The following is a 24,621-nucleotide window of genomic DNA, read 5'->3' as shown; positions in this document are numbered from 1 at the left end:
CCCACCACACTCACACAGCCATTAATTAATTCCTTAATGCAGAATTGCAGTGCTTTCACTTGGAGTTCTGCAGGGAGATGACCACATCCTCATATTCACATCTACATCAGAGCAAGTGCAGGATCAAGACTGAATAAAATTAAGCCCATTATGCTGCAAAGCACAAGCCAAGTATTAAAAAAAGATTATTCCACGCAAAGATTTTATTATCTTTGTACTTCCTTTAGGCACAAACCAAAAAGAGTAGGTGAGTGTGCTGGTCCCAAACTGCAGAACAGATTATTTGAGAGGTGGCATGAGGAAAAATAGAACAAATGTTATTACCTGCAGAGAATTTTTCTCATTCTAGATATGAAATGTCACCAAAAGAACAGCCTGTGTAATGTTCATTAACCTGAATCTTAATGATGGACTGAAATTATATTCTGTGTGTCAGAGAAAGACATACTGACCACCTAAATCAAAGGAAAACTCAGTCCAGTGAAGATTTTCTTTGTGTTCGTTTTGAAGGTCACAGGAAGTTGCGCTGCCTTTTGGAAAAGACAGATTTAAGCTCTGTTTGTTTGCTTGCTTTTTTGTTAAGGACTGAAACATTTCAGTCAAAATCTTTCATTCAGACCTGTGCACAGTTCTGCAGATTTGGATATACATGTGTGTAACTAGACTGTTGTAGCAGGATTTTTTTGGGAGAGTCCTGCACTTTGTGCTGGATCTATTTTCATAGCAACCAGAGGGTACAGCATGTTCCCAAGTGCAATTTTTAGCAAAGCTTTCAAGCCAAACAGAATGTCCTTTGGCTGGCTGGAGTCAAAGCCTAACACAATAATGTGCATTTGTGAGGCAAAATCCTTCTTGAATGAGGCAGAACCGGGAGCAGCTCGAGATTATTCACACTGAGTGTAAACAGTGGCAAAGGACAGACCTGCTGCCTTTCTGCTTCCGTTTCCACCTCAGCTTCCCCCACACCTTTCCTTTGGGTTTGCACCTTTACTGCCAAATCAAGGAATTGCACAAGAATCTGCAAAGCAACCCAGGAGTTCCAGGTGTCCACTAAAAGCTGTGAGCAGGGACAACAGGCCCAGGGATGGCCTCACAGACCTTGGGGGCAAGAGAAATGCACTGGGCCTGATACAAATCCTTCTAGAAGCCAAAGGAATGATTCAAAGGATGAAAAAAGCTCCAGAATTAGAAAGGGGGTTATGCTTGTACTGATCATGCACTTCACATCCACTTAACTTGATTTAAAATAGTCTTTGCACTGATCCAGCAATGTTTAACCTCCTCAGGGACAAAAAACTATTTGGTTAACAAATAGAATGAGTTTGCCTTTGTGCTTCCACAAAAGATTGAAGAATTGCTGAGCGTTGATCAAGAAATTTCACCTTAAACAGATGTTTCTAGTCAGACACTGATTGTCAATAAAATCAGTTCCAGCGATGGTGCTGCTGTCAGCACCTTGCTCTGGCTGGGTTTGTACCACGTGTAAAAACCTCCCAGAGTTTCAGTCCTCATTCCTGTGTTACCAGCCACAATCATTTCACAGCTGGGCATCCTCAATATGCTGGGAAGTATTTTCAAGGGGAAATTCATCCAACTTTGCTGCAACACCATGAGTTTTGTCCCTCAGCACAGGCTCAGCGGTGACAAGAAGGGACCTCCAAGGCCTCTGAATGTCAGCCAGGGCACAGGAGAAGTTTGACCTCATGGGTTTGTTAAGGTACCTGGGTTTCTGGTTGCAAGGATCAATTCCATGATTCCAATGTAAGTTTAGCCTGGAGCAGAGCTGATGACTTATTCATTGCTTTGCTCAGGTGTGCCTGGGCTGAAATGTACCTGCTGAAACAGGTATGGGCATCTGGGTGATGCACCATGAGGGAAGCATCAGCTTTCTCACAGCGCATCCCAATCCAGGGAGGCACTTTGTGACAGCACCTGTCTGCAGCATCTAAAATATACATTATTTTAGGGACTGACAGCACTAAAAACCACATTTTATATTTTTCTCATTAAAACAAAAACCTTACGCTCTATTGTATATATCCTGTTTACTCTCTAGAGAGAAAAAAGCATTTTTTTCCTTTTGCCCAAAAAATTATAATTTGAGAAAAAAAAATGTTTTCTTTGAGATATGCTTCTTGCAAATGACCTGGATATGTTGCATTTGCACCAGGATGGCAATGAAGGATTAATGGACTGCCAGAAAGAAAGGTCTAAGTCCAACTCCGTGTGTCATTTAATTGGTTTGTCATCTGCATCTGGAATTAAAAATAACTGCCTGAAAGCAACAAAATAATTTTATCAGTCAAAAAGATTGGGGTTACTTCAGTGGGTCAGCACTGCTCTCTTGAAAATAACCTCACTCCACAATGCATTAAAAAATATGTATTCGTTGGTGAGGTATTCTGAGAGGAAAACATTCACATAACCTGCTCCTTTCCCAACCCATGGTGTTTTCAGTTTGACCATCACAGGCTCAGGGACGACAACATTGAGGGAGGCACAAAAGCTCCTAAAAGTGAGTTCCTTTGGAAAAAAAGAGGGATTAATCCAGCCTGATGTCAGCAGCTCTTTAAGCCTTAGCAGCCTAATCCTTGGAATGCTCAGGAGAATTTCCAAAGGTTTTGATGCCACAACAATTTATTGTCTTTTCTTTTTATACCTTTTATGTATTCTCAGTGCCCTTAGCATGCATACTTGTAATTCCTCAAGTCTGATAACTTAGCATAGTCCTGATATTCTATTAAGCCAGAAAGCCAAACATCCTAAAGGTGTCACAGATAGAGGCCAGAAAGCCCTAAGCCCCCTTGAAAAACCAAGGTCTCCTCTCAAATACGTCCTGTAAACTAAGATTAAACTCATTCAGGGAAAAATACTTCAAGATAAAAAGATACCACACTATTTATTCAAACATCTCATCTCTTTGTTAGATATGCTAATTTGCGAGGTCTATAAAATTGCACACACGATCTATCGTGTGCACCCATTTCAGTGTCCCCCACAATGATGAGGTGTTACACCACAAAAATCCTTATTAAATACCAAGGTAAAAACCCTTTAACCCTTAACCACGCCTAGTTCTTCATTTTAGGACCAAGGAAAAGGCATCCTCATAGTACCTGTAATTCCTCCAGTCTGATAACTTAGCATAGTCCTGGTATTCTATTAGGCCAGAAACCCAAACATCCTAAAGGCCTCACAGATAGAGGCCAGAAAGCCCTACGCTATCTTGAGAAACCAAGGTCTCCTCTCAAATACATCCCGTAAACTAAGATTAAACTCATTCAGGGAAAAATACTTCAAGATAAAAAGATATCACACTATTCATTCAAACATCTCATTGGGGCATTTTTGTTATATATACAAGGTGTATCAAATCGCACACGTGCGTACGCATTTCAGCATGCTCCACCTTAGTGAAGTGTTACATCACAAAAATCCTTACTAAATACCAAGGTAAAACCCCTTTAACCCTTAACCATGCCTAGCTCTTCATTTTAGGACCAAGGAAAAGGCATCAAGTGCTGTGTGGCCAAGCAGGAATCAAATGCAAGGCCTCATCCACTGGGAGCACGGATCGCGGTGGGATTGCAGCGGGATCGCAGCAGGATTTCAGCAGAATTTCAGCAGGATCCCAGCAGGAATTGCTCACCTGGGTGATGCAGGCTCCAGTGAAGGCCACAATGACGGCCACGATGTTGACGGTGAGCTGGAACTGCAGGAACTTGGAGATGCTGTCGTAGACGTTGCGGCCCCACATGACGGCCTTGACGATGCTGCTGAAGTTGTCGTCCGTCAGGATGATGTCCGAGGCCTCCTTGGCCACGTCCGTGCCCGCGATGCCCTGGGGAGAGGGGTTGGGAATGAGATTCCCTGCTGGACAGCACAAATCTCCATAGTCAAAGCCCACAGTTTTTTATATTTCCTGGAATTTCGCTAATTCGGCCTGGTTTTGATGTGAGTTAGGCCACAGAAAAGGGAATTGACAGAGAGCAGAGGAATTCATATGGTGATGGCTCTGAGTGTTGTATCAGCTTAAAGACTGCTGATTATCTGAGGTATTTTTGTCATTGATGATGGTTTTTATTATCCATGAACAGAATTGGTAAAAAAATGAGAATTATGTGTCTTTATATATAGTCGGAGTACACATGGAAGATGCCTTTCCAATTATAGTGGATTTTACCACAGCAAAAGAGAACACCAGTGTTGTGAAGAAAAAGTTCATTTTTCTGTATGGGCACAGGATTCTGCATAAAGCCAATAATTAATTAGACAAAATCCTGAAGTATCAAAACAAGCAATGCCAGTGAATCCAAGTGAATTAAAGGATTCTGAGTCAATATAACTCGTTCCCACCAATATATTCCTTCACTGACAAGTAATAACTAAGCAACTTCACATTCAATGAATGGAAAAGCCCTTACAGCAAATTCATAATGGCACAAACATCAAGATTATACCATTGCAAAGCCAACATCAGCTTTTTTAAGTGCTGGTCCATCGTTGGTTCCATCCCCAGTCACAGCTACCACCTGCCTCTGTTCCACCTGTGTGCTGTCAATAATACCTGCAAAAAATGTATGTATGGGCGTGTGTTTACAGACATTTATGGGCAATAATTAGCAAGATAAAACATCCCTGTAAAAAAGCAGGGTCTGTATAATACAGATTGGATAACACCACACAGTTTTACAGAGATTAAAAAGGCAGATCTTTAAGGAAAATAATGATAAAAGCTTTGGCATCACCACCATCCACTACTAAACATCACCATTAGGATTTACATGGAAAGTTCTGATCTGCACCATCAACACATCAACAAAACCTGCTCAGGCTTCAAAGGCAATGAGAGCAGCTCATTATGTCCTTCTGGCAGATTCCTGCTATTTAAAGTTTTGTGTCACAGCCCAGCACTGATCAAACATCGATGGAAAGGATTTGCCAAAACCTTAAATTCATGTTTAGGGCTCTCCTAAACTGGGACCCAGCTGTAATATCAGCTTTACTAAGAGGCCTTCTTAACCTAGAGATAACAAAAGCCATTGATGAATTTTATGTAGCTGAAGAATTTTAGCAGCCATGTTCAATTTTGCCAAACAATTATTAAGGAAATACAAACTAATTCTTTAAATTGTGGAACCAAGCATTTTAATAAATAGATAGAGTAAAATAATTTTTACTTTCCTTTTGAGATTATTTGAGAGAAATAAAAACCACTTTTCACTTGGTGAATCAATTTTTTCACACAACAAGGCTGCAGGGAATTATTTTCCACTTATGCAGATAATGAAAGTCAGGAAAATAATGAAGAATTTTTCAGAGGCTACAGAAGCAGCCCAGATTTTTATAGGATGAAGATCATTCACGATTCATGCTTCTATTTCCATGTCAGGGTCCATTTGAGCACAAGTCCAGAACACAAGATTGTTGTGTAGGATACAAGAACACCTTTCCATATTGATAACTCAGGGGAGGAAAATCACAGAATTCCTTTTGCTAACACATTTTGCACAAAGTCATTACCTTCAAAAACAATTATCCAAACCTACCCAGTGTGAAAAGCTTTCACTCTGTTCTGAAAAAAAATCCCTTCCATATCAGATAACCAAGGAGAAATAGGAAATTGCAGATTACAGAGCAATAGCTGCCTCTTGGCAAGGTTCAGGCTTATCAGGCACCAGAAGATTGCAGTGCCCTGTGCAAGCAGTTAGTGCCCTGTATTTTTCAGAGTTATGAAAATGAGAAATAAAAAAGCCCTATTCACTTTCCACTGGTAGTATGATCTCAGAAAAATGGCAATTACTCTGATAAGATCTCACAATTAGAGCTTTAAGTTTGTTGGGGTGATTTGCCTTTGGTATTACTAAATAAACAGGAACATCATCTGTCACTACTGTTAAAAGCATTTACTTTGTCTTGTTATTAACACATCCTTTGATGTTAAATTAATAGTTTAAGCTTCTGAAAAAAAAAAAGTCATTAAAATCTCTGGCTCATTAAGGTATTAACTGCTCCAAAGAGGTCGATAGTATCTGCTCACAACTGGGCTCCAAGTGGGAGCACAACCCAAATCAAGTTGAAGAGGCTCAAACAAATGATCTCCTAATAGAGATAAATGGATATAAATAGTGACTGTGCTGATGACTGTGCCACCAACTGCCCTCCATCAGCCAACTCCTGGGTGCTGCCAACTCATTCAGAAGGTTTAGGAGACATTTTTATCCCAAAATCCAAACTGTGCAGCCAGGATGAGCCCAGAGCACAGAGCTGAATGCAGCCATGGAAAACCAGACGTGTAAAGGTCTCAGGTGCCATCAGCACCTGAGCCCCAGACCTTCCCCACAGTGCCCACAGGAAAGATGTGGAATTCTGGGGATGGATTTCAGTGCTACCCATGGAGGAGAGAAGGACTTTGCAAAACACCCATCTGTACATCAGACAAATTTCTAAAATGGAGCAGCCATGATTATTTGGGATTCAGAGGATTTATCACAGCTCTGCCAACACTCCCTGACTTCTGCCTGCTCTTTTTAATCTCTTCCTCCTCCCATTGCTGAATGTTTGCCTTCTTCCCAGCATGTGCCTCCCTCCAAACACATTAAGGTTTGTTTTTAATATTCTGTCAATGGCTGTGATAAGGTTTCACCTGAAGAATTCTCTTCAGTACTGAGAAATGTGCACAGATTAAATTCACAGTGTGAGGAGACCAAAGGGAAGAAGGATGCCCAGGAAGGGCTCTCCCTCTGAGCTGTGGGGATTAATCTCTGATGTGATCAGGGAAAAATGTGACTGAGGGCATGAGCTGACAGGCTGCCAGTAAAGAGAACATTCCCTGGCCTTTGCACTCACTCCAAGTGGCTGAAAAGAAGCTCCAGTAATAATCAATCATGTCTAACAACCAGGAAATTTTTTCCAACTATACAGCTTTACTCCAGCTGAATGCTTACATACAGGATTTTAATAAAAGCAGGTTTTCACAGGGAATTCTTCTACTCTCAGCAAAGCTTCCTGCCAAAACAGCCTTTGCTCTTTCTCTGGCCTCTTCCCTCTGTTGAGCTGTTTGGCCATGACTTTCTCCTGTCACAAAGAATTTCATTCAACAGCCCCAGGAGCACACCTCGAGCAGAACATGACAGTGTGCTCCACACAGGGATCCCGCTGATGTGGCAGGAATTTGGGCAGGAAATTTGGACAGGAATTTGTCCTGTGGCTTGCATAAGACACAAGTTTCTCAGAGCAAGCAGCTTGTGTCAGATGAGGGCAAAGATCAGATTTAAAACAATCATGCAGAGCTGTCAAGAAGGGCTCTAAATGCCTAAGCCTGCCGTAAAAAGCACAAAATACAAGATACAAAACTGAAATTTATCCTACATCTCCCACCTTCCTCCCATCTAACACTAAGCAAGCATTAAATCAAATCCACTCAGGATAATAACTCAGGGAATATCAAAGAACAATGTATCTTCTGCACCCATGGCTCAGCTCAGACCCATCACAGACAGGTTATCCGTTTGTCACAGGACAAGTGCTGCTCTATTTAACCAATCCTTGCTCATCACCCTCAGAGTTACATCAGTAAGAAACTCCTGGGAGAAAAAAAAAAAATCCTGTTTTAGAGATTTCTTTCTGTCTCAACTGCTTAAAACAGGCAGGAAAATTCAGCTGCAGCTGAGGATTTCAGAGCTGCAGCCCAGTTCAGGGTTAGAGAGGCAGGAAAGCTGATCCTCCCTCAGGATCACACAGATTTGTGTTTCTTTGACAAGCTAAACAGAGGTACAGCCATGTATTTTCATAAACACGTCCTCTTCAGGTTAGTTTTTAATATTTCCAGACTTCTGGAAGCTCCCTGTTAACGTAAGAATTTGCAAAGTCTGTCTGAAGGAGAAAGCTGAAATTTATTTCAGTTACATGCTTGGGTACCTGCCTGGATAGAAGTTTAAAGGTTTTTTATATAAAAATGTTCTATATGACATTACAGACTGCATTGGGAATTAACTGAAAATTCCTCCACAAAGTTCAGGATATCAATTAATACAATTTTCTTTATTTTGATTATTGTACCCATCTCACAGCTTTCCACATTAATGAGGTTATGAACATACTACCATGCCATGAAATTATAGTTCAAATATTTGAGTAATTAAGGCTAATTACTAAAAATCTTTTTTTCTTAAAGTTCCCTTTCTGTTTGATAACAAATTAGCCCTGCAAGAGAATAGCTGTTTTTAATATCACCAAAAAAAAAAATTCAGTCTAATTTAAATATTTTGGAAGGTACCACTTGTTTAATTGGTTAACTGAGTATTTCTTTGATCTTTTTTTCTGATGATATTTCCCATCAGTGTTAAGCAATTGTTTCCCACAGTGTTTTTAAAAGATAAACTGACAATTTTGAATTATTTCAGCAATAGCACTGTAACCTCACATTAGTATAAATTATATGTAATTTTACTTGTTATATTTGGAAATACAGTTAAAAAAATGAAACTTTTAATTTGACAAATAATGATATGAAATATGAAATTGTTAAAATATGAAAAGGTGTCTTAAAACCCTTAAATCCCAAATTCAGTGGGACTGAGATTTTGGTTTCACTGATGAGCTTTGTGATGATAAACCATTCTGATGGGTGTTTTTCCAATCTACCTCTACTTCAAAGCCATAAATGTTTGACTGCAAGTGTCTGCCCAGGCTGAAATGCTGAACCATGCCTTTCTCTGGTCCCTGAGCAGCACTGAAAACAAAAGTGAAAAATAAAAATGATCCTTTTGCTGGGTGGGATTGTGCTATGTTAAGGGGAAAAAAGATTCCCTCCAGCAGCTGTATGTCATTAAAAATTAAATATAAAAAAAGTTTATTTTCTGATGTGTGTTTTTAGCCTAGAGCAGATAGAATACATCAAAGGGGAGAAAATCCTCTCAATCCCTCAAGTGTCTGAGAAAAACATAACATTTTAATAAGTGGCCCAAAACTAGTGAACATTTAAATAGTTTCTTGTAACTTTTAATGGCCCTTGGAGTATTACCAGCCAAAAAATTCCATCATGATTTCCACAGACTCGTTCTTGAACTTTGTTAAGACACTTAATTGCTCTCTCGACCTTGTCACATCTTTGAAACATTAATTGTGGTACTTGCATGTGGCATTCAGTAGGAGTAAATATCTTTTGGGCTCTCCAAGTGCTTATGCTACAAACCATCAACAATTTGCTGTTCCTTTTCTCTCCAGCTCTCTATTGATTTCAATTTCCCTGGCAAAGGTTTCCTGCTCCTCTTGAGGGAAAATCCTGAATGATTCAGACGAGCACTCCTGAGGGACTTGGTTAATCCACTTAATGAAACACAAATTGTTGTGTTTCTGCAACAAATCAGCTGCTGGGATGAACAAGGGCTGTTCTCTGAGAACAGGGTTTGAGATCCACTGCTGAGGAGAGACTTAGCTGACCTTGGGCAGGTCTAACACTGACCCATGGAGATAAAAATGCTCTCCAAGCCTTTCCAATCCTGAACAAACCCCTGCTGGAAAACTATTTTGGAGCATATCTCCCCAAGAAATGAGTATTATTACATATAGGTACTGCCATACTAATAAATTATGTACATTATGAGATATAAAAGGGGGAGATTGAGATGATACATTCTGTCTCCAGCTGCCCCATCCAGCACCATGCCAGAATGATCCATTTCCACCTGGTCTCAAGCCCAAAGGACCCAACTGATCCAATCTTCTGGGACTTCTGCTCTAGAGTCTTTTAAGCATTTTTAAAAATTGCATGAAGCTCAAATGCCTTTGCAATCAGTCATGTATGGAATCACAGAAACAAAACCTAAAGGATTTCCTACCTAAATGTGGATTAATATTGGAGCAGTCAACAGCTGAAAACAGGTATGTGATCAGCTGGATCTTAGCCTGAACTTAGCTGCTCCAAGAATTGCTAAAAGGGGCTCTCCAGACTCTCCAGGGCCTTAGAAAAATATTCCAGCTCTTTCTTCATCAGGAAACAGCAACCTGCTGACAGGGTTTCTACCTGAGCATGGCCAAAAATGATGTTATTCCTGCCCAGAAACTGCCTGATTTCACCAGCCATGAAGTGTGAGCCTCCAAGGCAACTGAATAAGATGTCAAGTCCTCAAAAGAAAGAAGGAAACTGCAAACCAAACCATCTTTAATGGCAGCATTCCATCTGCAGACAGTGTGGGGAGAGAATGGAGTTTGTATGGTGCACTTCCTACAGGGCAGACTCTAAAAATACAGGAATCTAAAGGGAGCCAATGCAAATCACACAGATTAGCCTATAGGAAAAATGGAATTGGCTGAAAATCCCAATCTCCACTGGGCAGCTCCCAGTTCCACCATCCCAATAACTGCTGCTGTGACAGGAATAGGTTTTTTTCTCTTGGAATACCCTTTAGGATAATTCTGGGAGAAGAGATGCGCTGGAGTGACTGGATTCACTCTGAATGAGATTGCTCTTGCTTCCCTCATAAAGCAGTGCAGGCAAAGACAAAAAAAAAAATCTACGTCTCCTCTTGTTTATATCTTGTTTCCCAGCAATATTTTCTTTCTGCCCTCCAAATGCACATTTTCCCTCCCAGCTCGAGTCTCATTCCAATTAAAAGTCACAAGGCAAATATGAGATTGCCAGGCATCTTGTTGCTATTTCTATTATTCCTGCCAAGGAGTTTCCTATTATTTTCCATGTCAAGGCTGAGGTAGAACACAAACACAAGAGCCCAAGAAAACTTCCCTGTGTGGTGCAGTTAAAGATGATAACTCAGGTGGGTTTGTAACAGTGAAATCAAAGCAGATAATGTGCTTCAACACCTTTATCATTGATTTCCAGCCCCCCACAAACAGTTTGCACCCACCTTTCACCAAAGTGTGTTTGTCCGTGGGGGAAGAGCGAGCAAGCACCCGGAGCTTTGGCCAGATTTTGTCAATCCGCTCCTGCTCGATCTGCAGGGGGGGAACAGAAAAAAAGAACCCAAACAGTAAAACCTGTGATGAGCAGAGTTTATGTTATTGTGTCAGAAAATTCCCTTCATTGCTCAAACCTGCAGCTTTTCTCCAAAGCACAGAAAAATTCCAACAGCCATCCATGCTGCAAGTGAAGAGAAGGCCAGTACTAACAGGGCTCAGCTGCTGGCCAACACAGGTAAATTTTTCCACAATATTTAACCAGCCTTTCTTATCATCTTTATAGATAATTCCACTCAGAATTATCACTCTAGATAAAGGATACAGGAGTTTCTCAAAGCTGATCAAATCTGTTCACAAGTTTGTTGTTCTACTCTGCAGGAGAACCCAAAACCTTCATTTAGCACCAATAATGGTAAGATTTTCTCGTGTAGCAACAGGAACAAAGCCAAGCTTGTTGCATTTACTAACATTCCCAGAATTCCACCCATCCATGCAGGGAGCACATGACTGTGTCCACTCATTTAAGGTGGACTCAAGAGCCAGCATAGATTTTTCTTTTTTAGAATTATGTCTGAGCTCCATCTTTGATGAGGAGTTAAAAACCTTCCAAAGGATAGATCTTTTTATGCAAATCGTTGCTGTGAGTACATTACAGAAAGTGGAATAAATTAAAGAAATGAGAGGAGCTGGTTCTCAGTAGAGATTTCATTTTAGGAGCAAAATTGCTGTTGAATTCCTTCTCCTCCTTGCCATAAAGCTGCAAGGTTCCTTCTCCTCCTTGCCTTAAACTCCTGCCTTAATGGACTTCATTTTGATTTCTTGTGGAGTAGTGCAGTGGTTCTAAAAACTGCAGAATTAGGCCTGCACTAATCCTGGAAGAGTAAAGACTGGAATTTCAGCACTGTTTTGAATTACAAATATTTAGTGGGAGAAAAAAGTAGGAATTTTTCAGAGCAGTCTTTACTGTTATGAGGCTCATATCAGTGCAGGAGAATATTTTGGTGTTTTCACCAGGTTTTGTTTACCTCTCCCTTCTCATTTCGGATCCTCCTGTTGAACTCCTTGCCCTCGAGGCAGAGGAAGTCCTCTCCGGGGTGGATGATGCCACATTTGATGGCGATGGCACGCGCAGTGTTGATGTTGTCCCCGGTGACCATGCGCACGGTGATCCCGGCTCGCTGGCACTTCCGGATGGCTTCTGGCACCTGCAGAGACCCCTCAGGGTTTTACCTTTTGTAGTTTTCAAATCCTCTAACTCTAAACTCCACATAGAGTGCTAGTTAAGTGTCTTCACATTTTGGTCAGATAAAATTATTGATTACACACAGGTGCTGCCATACTAATAAACTGTGTACATTATAAGATATACAGCAATTCCTCTCTGGGCCTGGAACTCAAGGACACCTCAGTGCCTCAGGCCCCATAAAGAACAACCAAAAATGAGTTTTGGGGGGAGCAAACTGGGGGCAGGCCCCATAAAGAACAACCAAAAATGAGTTTTGGGGGGAGCAAACTGGGGGTGAATGACTTCATTACCTGCAGTTCTAATTGGAGCATTAACCCCTGATGTGTGAATGCCCAAACTGATAATTGTGTGACAAACTCGTGCCCATGGCCCACCTTGGGTGCAGCCTCTGGAGGCTGTGGCTGCCCAAGCTGGGCCTGCTGAAGGCTTTCATAAATCCCCTCTTTATTCTCTGAACCTTGCCTGGCCTCTGCTCTGGGGACAACTCCAAGGAATCACAGAAACAAGGCAAGGGCAAAGAAAACTCCTGGATCAGAGATAAAACACAAGGCAGGTGTTTCCTCCCAGAAAAATTTCAGGCTAAGGAATGCCTGAAGCAGGAAGAGGAATCAGATGTGTTTTATTGTAACTTGACTGTTCTGGAGTTGGGGTTACTCCACAAGCAAGGCAAATCTTGTATCAAGTAAAAAAAAATATCTTTTAGATCAGTTCCTTCAACTTTCTCCTGGCTTGAATAAAAATGAGTGCTCTGCAGCTTTTTTGACCTTTAGCAAGCTGAACATAACTACTCAACACGTGCAAATATGAATGGACAATACAAACTTTCTGTACAGAAAATGACTTTACTTCTGATCCAAACCTTCCTTTCAACAAGATTTTAAAAGTTATTGTGATGTAGCACTACTTAATTCATCCTCATCAACAGGTGGAATTCCTAAATACAGGAGTTCAAAATTAATATTTTACATATTTCAAAATCATTAAAGTGAAGCCTGATTTTACTAATGCCTTTTCATGCATGTGATAAACTTCTGCTTCCCAGGAAATATATCAGGGAGAGAGAAACATTCAGGGTATAACAGGGACTGTGAGATTAATGTAGGGGCTCCATTCTGACTTGGCATCATATACATCTTATTTTAAAAAAATAAAATCAGGAATTAAGAGAAAAAATTGATTCCTAATAATTAAATAAAGCTGTTTTAATACAGTACTTCAGTAAATGAAGGCTATAGAAAGGTTCCATGTTTTTAGCTCAGTTTCAGATGGGGAAAAAAATTATGTTCCCTTAAACTACATCCTAATTAATTATAATTTCTAAGTAAATATCACAAACCAATTAATTCAGTCTCATCACATTTTTGCATTATTTTGCATTATTCTTATGAAAGCATTATTTCTTCTAGAGAAAAACAGCAACATGATTTAAAGTGGGAGAATAAGGAATGTGTTTAACATGTCCAGAACAGCATGGATGTCACTCTTCAGCACAGCATCACTTCTCTAAATTTCATTTTTACCTACAAGAGTCCAGAGCACCCCAGGATTCATCACGAAGGCTGAAGCCCTTCACAGAGCTACAGTGAAGTGAACTGCCCTACTCAGAAGATGGCAATGCACAATTATTAAAAAATGTTTTTAAACCACACAACTATTTAGGAAAAGGTATCAAAATAGATATTACTGTCTATATTCAGTGCACAGCCTCCAGCACAGATATACATGTGTTGTGCAACTCAATGCCGGTTTGAGTGGATTCATCTCATCCATTAGTGCAGAAAATGCTGAGAAAAGGAAATACCATCTCAAACATTGCACTGCTAAATTTGTGCATTTCTAGATATTTTTATTTCCTGTGTAGCCACAAGCAGGGGACACCAGTGAGTGTTTGTTTTATAATATAATATATATTATATTATTATATATCTATTACAAATACTTTACACATACACCACTGAGTGTGTATGTGTAAATCATTTATGACAATCCTTGCTCTGAACCAGTGTGACAAACCTTGGGCTCTAAGGGATTTCCTGGGGCCAGGAAGGCACTGAAAACCCTAAACCCCTCCACCACACCACAGATAATGGTTCTCCCAACCTGGGAATCATTTCACACCATGTTTGTGAATATTTATTAAAGGCATTTTGTGGAGTTTCTGTTTTTCAAAATGCCTCCCTAAACCAACACCTGAGTGAGGACTAGAGCAGCATTTTCCCAGGATTCCCAGGAAAATCCCTCCACCCACAGGACATGCTGTTTGCAGGATTCTGTCAACACAGATCACAAAAATCAAGGGCAGAATTCAGCGACAGAGCTTTATCTTCCCATTTCCTCACCTCTATTGTGGGGAATATTTTCCCCACAAATTGTACACGCTGGAAAAATCATTTCCACCTGAAGCCTTTTAGTGATGTGAAATAGGTTTCTGTAGGGGAATGAATGATCAGGTCCAGTCTGTTCCTTAAGCAAATGACCCCTGATCTCCCCTGTTGCCACATTCATAATCCTGCCTAAATCCCATTTGTCAACTGGAAATGCTTTTGGTACCCACTTGGAGCTGTGGTGACCCTCATGCACAGGACAGGACAGATTTAGATGGAAATCTGGAAAACCATCCCAATGGAAGGAGAAAAATAAATTACAGTGCAAGCAGCAAAAAAAAAGGATATTCCCATGAAGGGTCAGTCCCATTGAGCAAGGTCAGGGGAGGACAGCCCCACTTGCAAACACATCTCAAACTCACATCTAACAGGAGAAATCATCCTGTTTCCCTCTCCTGTCATTTTCTGGACAGCTGGTGGGTGGTATCTGATTTAATAGTGTGTACAGTAATTACAGTTAAAATATTGTTCATATTTTTTTTATTGCTGTAAGGGAGAAAGAGTGTTGGCAGACTGAGTGGGCAGAGGAAGCAGATATTTTCCATCAGTTTTGCAGAGCTTAAGTACACATTTCACAATTTTTTTGGGGTTTATTTTCCCTCTGCAAAGCAAAATTTCCAATGCAAGCACGCATGCACCAAGTATCCAACGCAGGAATATCTTTCCCAATCAGGTGACAAATAAATAGGAGATATTTGGAAGGGATTTACGTTCATCTCCCAGAAATAACAGACTGGAGGCGTTTTCTGGCAGATCAGTGTGAGCCAGTTCAGGCTCATTAAAATCAAGCCAGAAAGAGTGTCAGGATCAACAGAGAATCTCTGCAGGAGAAGGGCATCACTCTGTTTGTTCTCTTCCTGTGTATTTATCAAAGAAAAATAAAAAACACACCCACAAAATATAAATATCAAGCAAGTAGTTCAGTGCTTGCTAAATCCAGCAGCTGCTGGTGTCTGAATTAACCTGGGAATATGGAAAAGCCACGGGTGTCCATGGTGGGCATTCCAGAGAAAACTCAATACTTGCTGGACATCAGTGATAAATAACTCATTCAAACTGGGATTTGTAGTGTACGGGGAGATGTGAGTGCCAGAAAGTTCCCTGAGTATCCCAAGAATATCCCTGGAAGCAGGAGAGAGGAAGGATTTCTCCAAAACACCTGGTGGGATCATTCCTGGATGCCGTGTCCCACAGGATCCACAGCACAACAGGGAAAAGGAGAATCCTGATTCTTCCCCAGAAAACACAGGAATGCAACTGAGGGGAAGGTAAAGGCTGCCAGGACTGGGACAATTTTATTAGAATTACCTGATTTATCACCTCCATCCAAATAAATCCTGACACTGGTGAATACTGAGAATACTGATAAAACAGCACTTTTAGTAAGAATTCTTATTTTTGTGTTCTTTTTATCCCCCTGCAGAAAGCACTTTGAAAATGCATAAGCTCCAGTGGGGAGTCAATTTAATGAGCAGATTTCATTCTGGCAAAATATTCCCTATGACTGCTCAACATCTTGCTATTTGCATCAGCAATGGGGATTTCACACATGCACATTACAATATTCCAACCAAGTCAGATATTCCAAACTTACAGAGTTTTCTGAACTTTATGTTTTTCTCCTGGCTCAGGGTTTATTGGTTCATTTATTTCCCCTAAAGTACTGCTTCTTATAATGTGCAGAGCAGTAATAATTTAAATATTGGTTTAAATATTTTCATGATGTTATTGCCACTCTGAAGCAGTCAAAAGAAACAAGGTGGAAAAAAAACCAAAAATCCAAGTCCCAAATGTCCAAAATTTGCTAAAATCCTGAAATTGCAAATATTTTATTGTGTGACTTGCACTAAAATAGAAATGTTTCTGCACGTTCTGGTGCTAACCTACAAGAAATTCAATACAATATTCAAGTGTTTGTTTAGAAATAAGATGTTTTCCTGCCTTCATCTCTTTGATTCTTTACATAGAAGTCAGATTTGCCTTCTATTTTTAGCAGAATTATTCACTTTTACCTCCAGCTCCCAAAAAATTATTCCCTGCAAGATAAGAGCAGCTCTCTTACAAAACACCCTGTAACAACCACATGAAAGGAGAGTTTGCAGCTATTTTCCATAATAACTGCAAATCCCACTGCTCCCCAATCCCTCAGTCTGTCACACCACACAGAACCTGACTTAAAGCTGTTTTCTAACGTGGATCATGATTTAATTTAGGAGGGGGAGAGGATTGATTCACAGTTCCAGTGGCCACTGACAAAATATTTCTGAAAATATCTATATTTTCTTCAAAATATTTTCTGTAAAATATCCGTCTATGTGAGCTGGAGCATTAAAGGAGCACTGCAGACAGAACTTCTAAAGGACATTTTCCAACATTTTGAAAGCCTTGCAATGTCAGCCGTGGGGACAGATGGATTAGCAGCAGGAGACCATCTGATGACAGATAAAGTGGATGCTGTTTATCTGCTCTTTGTGGAGATAAGGAGTTTATCATCCAGTTGTCACCTGCACAAGATTTACTTTTTATTTTAACCTTCATATTGAGGAGAAAAACCCAATAAAATCCATTCTGAGGCAAGGCACAGTCGTGCAGTTGGTGCTAGTGCCAAAGTTCTATCACCATTTTAAAACCCTAACATGGAATTAATAATTCTCCATTATTATCAAGCAGCAAAGGGATCAGAATTCTCTAACTCAATCCTTTGTATTTCTGTAGGAATGTAATTTACTAGTGTAGAAGCAGGGGTGTGCTTCCCATGTGCACACCTACTACTGATTTACTCAGGTGAGCTGAGTAAATTTTATATGTATTTGTACAAGCCATGTAAATGTGATATCCATGACAACTGCAGCCTTTCCTTCTTCAAATACAACATTAAAAACAAGTTTTACTGAGTAGTCACCAGGTACAATCTTAAGTAAAGTGACAACTATTACAATAAATGGCAAAAACTCCAGTTTCTCTGGAAACTGTCATTATAACATGGCAATTTTAATCACTGCACTTGTCTTCCCTTCTTTCAGAGTTGTACATCACTACACTGCTTAAAGGAAAATTCTTTAACATGTGGGAGCATTACAAAACCTCTGCTGATCATTTCAGTCTGGCACTGCAGAAAGCCCTGTATTCCTTTATTTAAATAGAGTTGAATTTTATCACCTTAATTATTTGGCTTTTTATCAAGTAAAACCCATTTCTAAAGCTGATTTTCAGCTTCTTTGAAAGAGCTAATTTAAAAAAGAGATAAAACCTGTAAGAAACCATTCAGGTTATGTCCAGTTTTACAAAAGATAAAAATTGGACGTACCTCTGGCCTTACTGGGTCTTCAATGCCAACGACACAGATGCAAGTCAGGTCGGATAAGATGTCGTTCTCGTTGTCCCAGTCAGGCTCAGGGCTGCTGGGGAAGTCTCTGAAGGCCACACAGATGGTTCTCAGCCCATCACAGGCCATGGGCTCAATCACCTTCTTCACCATCTCGTCCCTGTCGCGGGGCCTGAAGATGCGCGGTTCCCCGGCCGCGTTGAGGATCCTGGAACACCTGGTTTGGGCAGGGAAAAGAGAATAAAACCTGAGTGTGATGCCTTGGGATTTTAGTTTGTATGTTTTTCATCTATTTGTACTCCTGCAGTTCTTTAGTGTGTAACTCCAAACCCCACACCCAGTGGCAGCTGCAGCTTTCCCATTTTGGGCACACACAGCAATTCCTCTCCAGGCCTGGCAATCAAGGACACCTCACTGCCTCAGGGCCAGAGATGGGAACAAAAGGGACTTTTGGGGTCAATGACTTCATTACCTGCAGCTGGAACTGGAAGATGAACCCCCAACATGCAAATGGACCAAATTTATAAAAGTATAAAAACCCCTGACCCATGGTCCGTTTTTGGGTGTAGCCCCTGGGGGGCTTCATCTGCCCTAAATGTACCTGAAGGCCCTTCAATAAATATTCTTTTATTGATCTTTTAAGGGAATAAATATGCTTTTATTCCCTTAATTCTGTCTGGCCTCTCTTTTTAGGTAGCTCCAAAAAGGCATCAAGTGTGCATGACTTTGCATGACTTTGTGCATGACTGCCAAAGTATTTCCTGTATAAGCTCATTTCAGTCAATACTTTCCTCTTCTGATGTCAGGTTTTAAGTTTCTAATGTAAATTTCTAGAAGATTCACTACTGAAATATCAGAGAGAATTTGTAACTTACTGCACAGACACCAAGAGACCTTCATGCATTATTTTCTCAATAATCAATGAGCTGGCAGCTTAGTGTGAAATTGAAAAGTGCTTATTTTCCAAATGGGTTGAACAGAAAGAATCCATTTATAAATTACCAAATGCAGACCCAGTTCTTTGGTAAGAAAAACACTCCAATTTCCCAGAAACACTTAAAAAAAATTAAAAAAACAATAGTAGTGCCTCATGCTGCTAAGGTGTGTCACATTTCTGGTGCAGGCAGCAAACTCCAAACACCAGAAATTCCACATTTTAGTGTCAGGATGTTTTAAATTTTGGAAAAAAGGAGGCCAGGGATGCAGTGCACTCACTTCTTGAGAACAATCTCGGAGGCTCCCTTGCTGTACATGCGGAAGCTGCCGTCGGGCATTTTGATGACCGTGCTCATGGACTTTCTCACGGAGTTGAAGGTGTAAACCTTGTAGAGCTTCTCCTCGGGGATGAGGCTGCGCACGGGCTCGTAATCCTGCTTCAGATCCAGCACAAAGCCCAGCAGCCCACACTCCGTCTTGTTGCCCACCTGGCGAGGCAGCCCGCCCTCTTTTTCTGGTGGCTGGAGAGAGGAGAAATAAAATTGGAGATTATTTTCTCTCATTTCTCTCACAATTCTTAAGTTTAATATCTGAGCTGTGCAGCCATGAGTCTTCCAGTTTTTAAAATCAAGGTGAAAATTCCACGGAGCTCCAACAGACCTGAAGCATCTCCTCACAAGGAGAAACCTTTCTCTAGACAATATTTGCCACATTTGGTCTCTTGCACGTCTTTTTTCTTAAATTAGCCATTGGCAGCTTGTGATGGTTGGGCAATCCATTAAAAAGGAAGTAATTTGCCTTAGGTTGAAAACCAAGTAATTCTCACTTGTCGCAAACAGAGGATTTCCTTTTCTCTCTTGCTTAGAATTTGCTGATTTTCACAGCTTTAAAAGGGAGTTAAAGAAAGCTCTTTTTCTTTTTTTTTTCCTGCCAGGCATTTTTATATAAAAATAAATCTCCATCCAACCATAACAACAAATCTCAGTGAAAAAAAAATCTATGAAATAATAGTCCTGTATCTAAATGTACTTGTTTCTAGAATTACTTTAGTCTGCTGCTTCAGACAAATAAATTCTATGTATGTTACAGAAAATGGAGTAGGCTGAACACTGTGCAACTTCCACCAATTCTTAGTCCTTCTGGAGGAGAGAAGGAAGGACAAAGAAGACTTTAAATCCCCTTTCAAAACAGAAATAAACAGTTAATTTACAAACTTTCTTGGGAGTGTTGTACACCCCAAACAAAATATTCCTGTGCCAGGACTCCAGACTTCGTGTGGCCAATGTGTGAACTATAAACTAATGATAACTTACAGTTTCTTATGTTCAGTAGAATTTAAAAGTGTTCCTTAAGCCAGGGCTAAACTGCCCTTATGGGAATAAAAACAGGAAATCATCTCACAGCTTTAATTTGCACTGAAAACAGATTTTGATTTGGCTCAAGCCAAGACTCTAAGTCATCATTTTCAATGTGAGTTAAACATTTACCTCACATTTTGCAGAGTTAGGACTGCAGGACTGTATTCAGAATCCGTGTTTAATTTCACTTTAAAATCCAGTTTACTTCAGCAATGGGATTCCTAATAGATGGAACTTCCTACATTGCCCATCACTGGGATGAGGGCACACAAAAGGAATTATTAAAGCTGCAAATCAGCCACCCTACTGGATGTGAATTCATGCAACAAGTGTGGCCACCAAAAGGGAGCCTTTTAAATGAGCATTAATAATTAATTATCCCAGAAAACCACCAATTGCAGCTAGTTTAAAAAAAATGGAGGTCAGATAGATCACAGACTGGCTAAAACTGCAGTAAACAAATATTAATTTTTCCAAAAGAATAATTTCCCTACCACCAGGAAGACTGAGACCTGTTGATAGGTAGATTAATGTCATTTTTTTTCAGAGAGAAGCAGCTACAAAGAACAACACAGAATAACCCAAAACTCTCTGTCTGAAAGAGATTTATCCTTCCAGAAAGGATTGTAACATCTTTCTTTTATGTGAACCATCATTTTTACTGACTAATATGGGTCAGTCTGGTGCTGCTGTGACATTTTAACATCACTCCAGGGTCACTGTAAAACACTGACATTCAGCAAAAATGCCAGTGAGATACATTAATTTTATTACCTGCTATAACAACTTGTCCCGCTGTAACCTCATTATACTGTGATGTAACTTCCCTCTGGATTCTCAAATTCATTTAAGAATCCCTAATTCAAAATGGAAGTGCTGGTAGTGAGGTGTATCTGGAATTCAGTGGAGTCAAAAAATACCTTTTAAAATCCAGTTTTGTTTACTTAAATAAGTTTTGTGTTCCTGGCATTGCAGGCACAGAATTCCTGAAATCTGCCAGGAAGTTCAGGTTTCTCAAAGCAACAGAGGAACCAAATTCAGTGCCTGGGTAGTGATGGGTACCAGGGAAGATCCATTCCTCTGGGCACATTAAATCCAACTCCTCTCATTTTAGATCTAAATCCTCATTTATGCTTCTCTTTGCCACTGAACTCAATGAAAATTGTCATTGAACTAAATGTGAATGTGGTCAGGCCACTGGAACACTCCTGGAACCCAAAGAAAAACAAAGTTTTCCATCAAAGCCAGACAATTCTAGACAAGAATTAATTTATAGATATGATTTCATCATACCCTGATGCCAACGGAAATCAAGAAAATAAAAACCTGCTCACATTTCTCAAAACAAAAAACTAACAGAGTCCTTCCAAAATCACCTTTATTTTAACAAAAACTAGATCACACTCCCCTGTTCTTACCACAGCCTAAAAATAGATTCCTTTCAGGGAACATCTTTTGAATGCAAATACGTAAGCAAGGGGGAGAAAAAAAAATACCCATGAAAAGAAAAGGAACAGACACTTCAGAAGGGTTTCAAAATCTAACAAGTGGCCACCTCCCTGCAGAGCAGCTGCTGTCTCCATATTCTTTGTGCATTACATTAGGGGCAAGCATATGGTGCTGAGAGCTGGCACGGAGCACTTCCTTCCCTGCACTGTTCCAGCTCAAAATCTATATGCCAGGAGCAGCCTCCTTGCAGATTGTTCTTGACAATCCCTTTGCAGAAGCTGCTGCCTCTGAAACTTCCTGCTGGGCTGGAGCTAAATTTATTTCTCGCTGAATTCTGCGGTTCATGGCACCTGGAAAACAAGGACAGCCCGATGGGGTTACTCTGCAAGGGTTCACTGGGAGCAGCTTCAGTGACCCCTCAGAGCATGGAACTGATGCCTGAGCATTTTAAGTTGTCTATTTTCCATTTATTTGCACTCCTGCAGCTCTTTAGTGTGTAACTCCAAACCCCACACCCAGTGGCAGCTGCAGCTTTCCCATTTTGGGCACACACAGCAATTCCTCTCCAGGCCTGGCAATCAAGGACACCTCACTGCCTCAGGGCCAGAGATGGGAACAAAAGGGACTTGGGGGGAGCAAACTGGGGCTCAATGACTTCATTACCTGCAGCTGGGATTGGCAGATTAACCCCCAATATGCAAATGGACCAAACTTATAAAAGTACAAAAACCTGTGAGCCATGGTCCATTTTGGGTGTAGCCCCTGGGGGGCTTCATCTGCCCAAAATGTACCTGAAGGTCCCAGAACTGCTTTTTATTCCCTTAATTCTGTCTGGCCTCTGATTTAGGTAGCCCTGACACAGCATCACTCTAAGATTCCTCAATTTCATATTGATTTTAGCAGAATCAACCACTGCCATCATTATTTACACTGCTACATTCCTGGCAGTGCTGCTCCCCCATTTATTAACAGGTGCAGGTGGTTTCACAACAAATATCTCTAAAGCCTGACAAATATTCATCATTTGAGTTTAATTAGAGCCAAAGTAATGGCCTAGCTGGAAATTCAGGGATGACATGGCAAAACCCCAAGAAGAACCCCCAATATGCAAAATGGACCAAACTTATAAAAGTATAAAAACCAGTGAAACATGGTCCATTTTTGGGTGAAGCCCCTGAGGGTTTCATCAGCCCTAAATGTACCTGCAGGCCCTTCAATAAACAGAACTGCTTTTTATTCCCTTAATTCCGTCTGGCCTCTGGTTTTAGGTAGCCCACAAAGGCACCATAACCCTTGGAAGCGGGAAGAGGGAAAGGCTCTGAGCTGAGATTTACCACAGGGAGCTCCAGCACGGACCTTCTGCTCCCCACAGGTCACCTGCAATCTGTTCCATCACCTGCTTGCGAGGGACTGAGCCAGGATCCTCCCCCAGTCATTGTCCGGTTTTCGGCTGTTTGAAGGGCCTGGAAAGGCCCGGGGTGGCCTTGGGGCAGCCGCGTATCAAAGGACGAGAAGAGGCTTCAGTTCTTTTCTCGGTCTCTGTGTTTATTAATTGTTTATCTAAAAGATTTTCTCTCGGCCCGACAGAGCTCTGCTCAGCAGCCAGCCCTGAGCACACTCCCCTCCCCTCCGGGCAGTCACCCATCTTTATACCCATTGTTACGTGCACAATATTTATCATTTTTCCCCAATCCTTTTTATTCTTATTGTCCGGTGCACTTTTAGTAATGACCAATCCCAAAGTGCCACCATCACCACAGAAGATGGAGGAGAAGAAGAAGAAGAAGAAGGACAGGACACGCCCCAATTCCTCCATCTTACTTCTCTAAACCCCCCTGTACAGAAATCCTAAACCCTGTGTCTCACCCTCTAATTAACCAATCCCTTCACCATTCACCCCGGTGAAACCCTCCTGTCCTCATACAGGTGTCGTCTCCTGTGTAGGATCAAAGTCCAGCCACCAGACACTTCTGGAACATTCCAGGACTCCCGAGCCCCCCAAGGGTGCTCTCGGTGACACCTCAGTCCTGAGGTGCTGAGATCCCACAAGTCATGACCCTTGCAAAATTTTTTTTTCAAACATCTCTCCCAAGCCTTTGGATTATTTCCCCACGACATTTCGATTGCAAGCAGCTTCTCCCATGCAGAAGAACCCCCAGACAGATGTTTAAAACGCCCTGGTTACACCCAGCAGATCAAAATAGGTTTCTAGGTCAAACTACAGCTGCATTACCAAGGCTTAAAAATACCAATCCAAAGCCAGCATTGACCTGGTACTGAGTTTGGATTACAAAGGGAATTTTCAGAATTGTTGCACTGGGAAATAATTGACTAATAAAATGTTTTAAGAAGAAAGATAACATTCTGGGCATAATTTAAAGAGGTGATCCAACTTGTAAAATTAGATTAGGACATAATTCCCATTTTTGTCCTAACTCTTTGCTAAATCTCCCTTTTTTCTCTGCAAGAAGACCCAAGAAGTCCTTCTACATAAAAATGTCAGGATTTTCCATATTATCTGAAGCCTTAATTTGTTGTAGGAAACTCTCCTGTGTTCTACAGGTTGAACTACTCCTTTAGAATAACAATGACATTAAATATTCTAATTTTTTAACATTGAAAATGAGCTTTGCTAGAATAACATATCACTATTGAGTGTTCTACTTCAGCCCAGCATCCCAACAGGAAAACAGAGGAAAACAAAAACTTTTTAAAATTAAATTGCAAAAGATTTCCACTTCATACTCTAATTATTCAAACAAAAGACAAAATGGACCAGGATGCACAGGAATTTTTCTCTGTATAATTAAACATGTTATATGTAAAATTTAAAATAACCAACAAGGTTGAATGCTGTTCAAACCATGTGATATTTTTATTTTTGAATTCCTAATATTGCAAAAAGAACTGTGGTCCTATCAGAGAGATTCCCTTGCTATATAATTTTAATAATATTTTAATGTAAGACATCTAAAGCAAGATTAAAACATCCAAATTTACAAC

At 40.6% G+C, this 24,621-nt stretch overlaps 1 protein-coding gene across 5 annotated transcripts in view; it reads right to left on the bottom strand.

Moving 5' to 3' along the window:
- ATP2B2 (ATPase plasma membrane Ca2+ transporting 2) overlaps positions 1-24,621 on the bottom strand; it is a 402,969-nt gene that overhangs the window by 34,963 nt on the left and 343,385 nt on the right. For all 5 annotated transcript variants that reach the window (XM_064723726.1, XM_064723729.1, XM_064723730.1 and 2 more), the window contains 6 exons: positions 19,091-19,332; positions 17,858-18,092; positions 11,946-12,125; positions 10,869-10,956; positions 4,461-4,567; positions 3,650-3,841 (listed from right to left, as the gene is read on the bottom strand). In XM_064723726.1, the coding sequence (XP_064579796.1) occupies positions 3,650-3,841; positions 4,461-4,567; positions 10,869-10,956; positions 11,946-12,125; positions 17,858-18,092; positions 19,091-19,332 (1,044 nt within the window). The remainder of the gene's footprint in view (positions 1-3,649; positions 3,842-4,460; positions 4,568-10,868; positions 10,957-11,945; positions 12,126-17,857; positions 18,093-19,090; positions 19,333-24,621) is intronic.

This window comes from Zonotrichia leucophrys, chromosome 12 (assembly GCF_028769735.1).
Source record: "Zonotrichia leucophrys gambelii isolate GWCS_2022_RI chromosome 12, RI_Zleu_2.0, whole genome shotgun sequence".
Taxonomy (NCBI): Eukaryota; Metazoa; Chordata; class Aves; order Passeriformes; family Passerellidae; genus Zonotrichia; species Zonotrichia leucophrys.
This window is presented reverse-complemented; position numbering and strand designations above follow the sequence as displayed.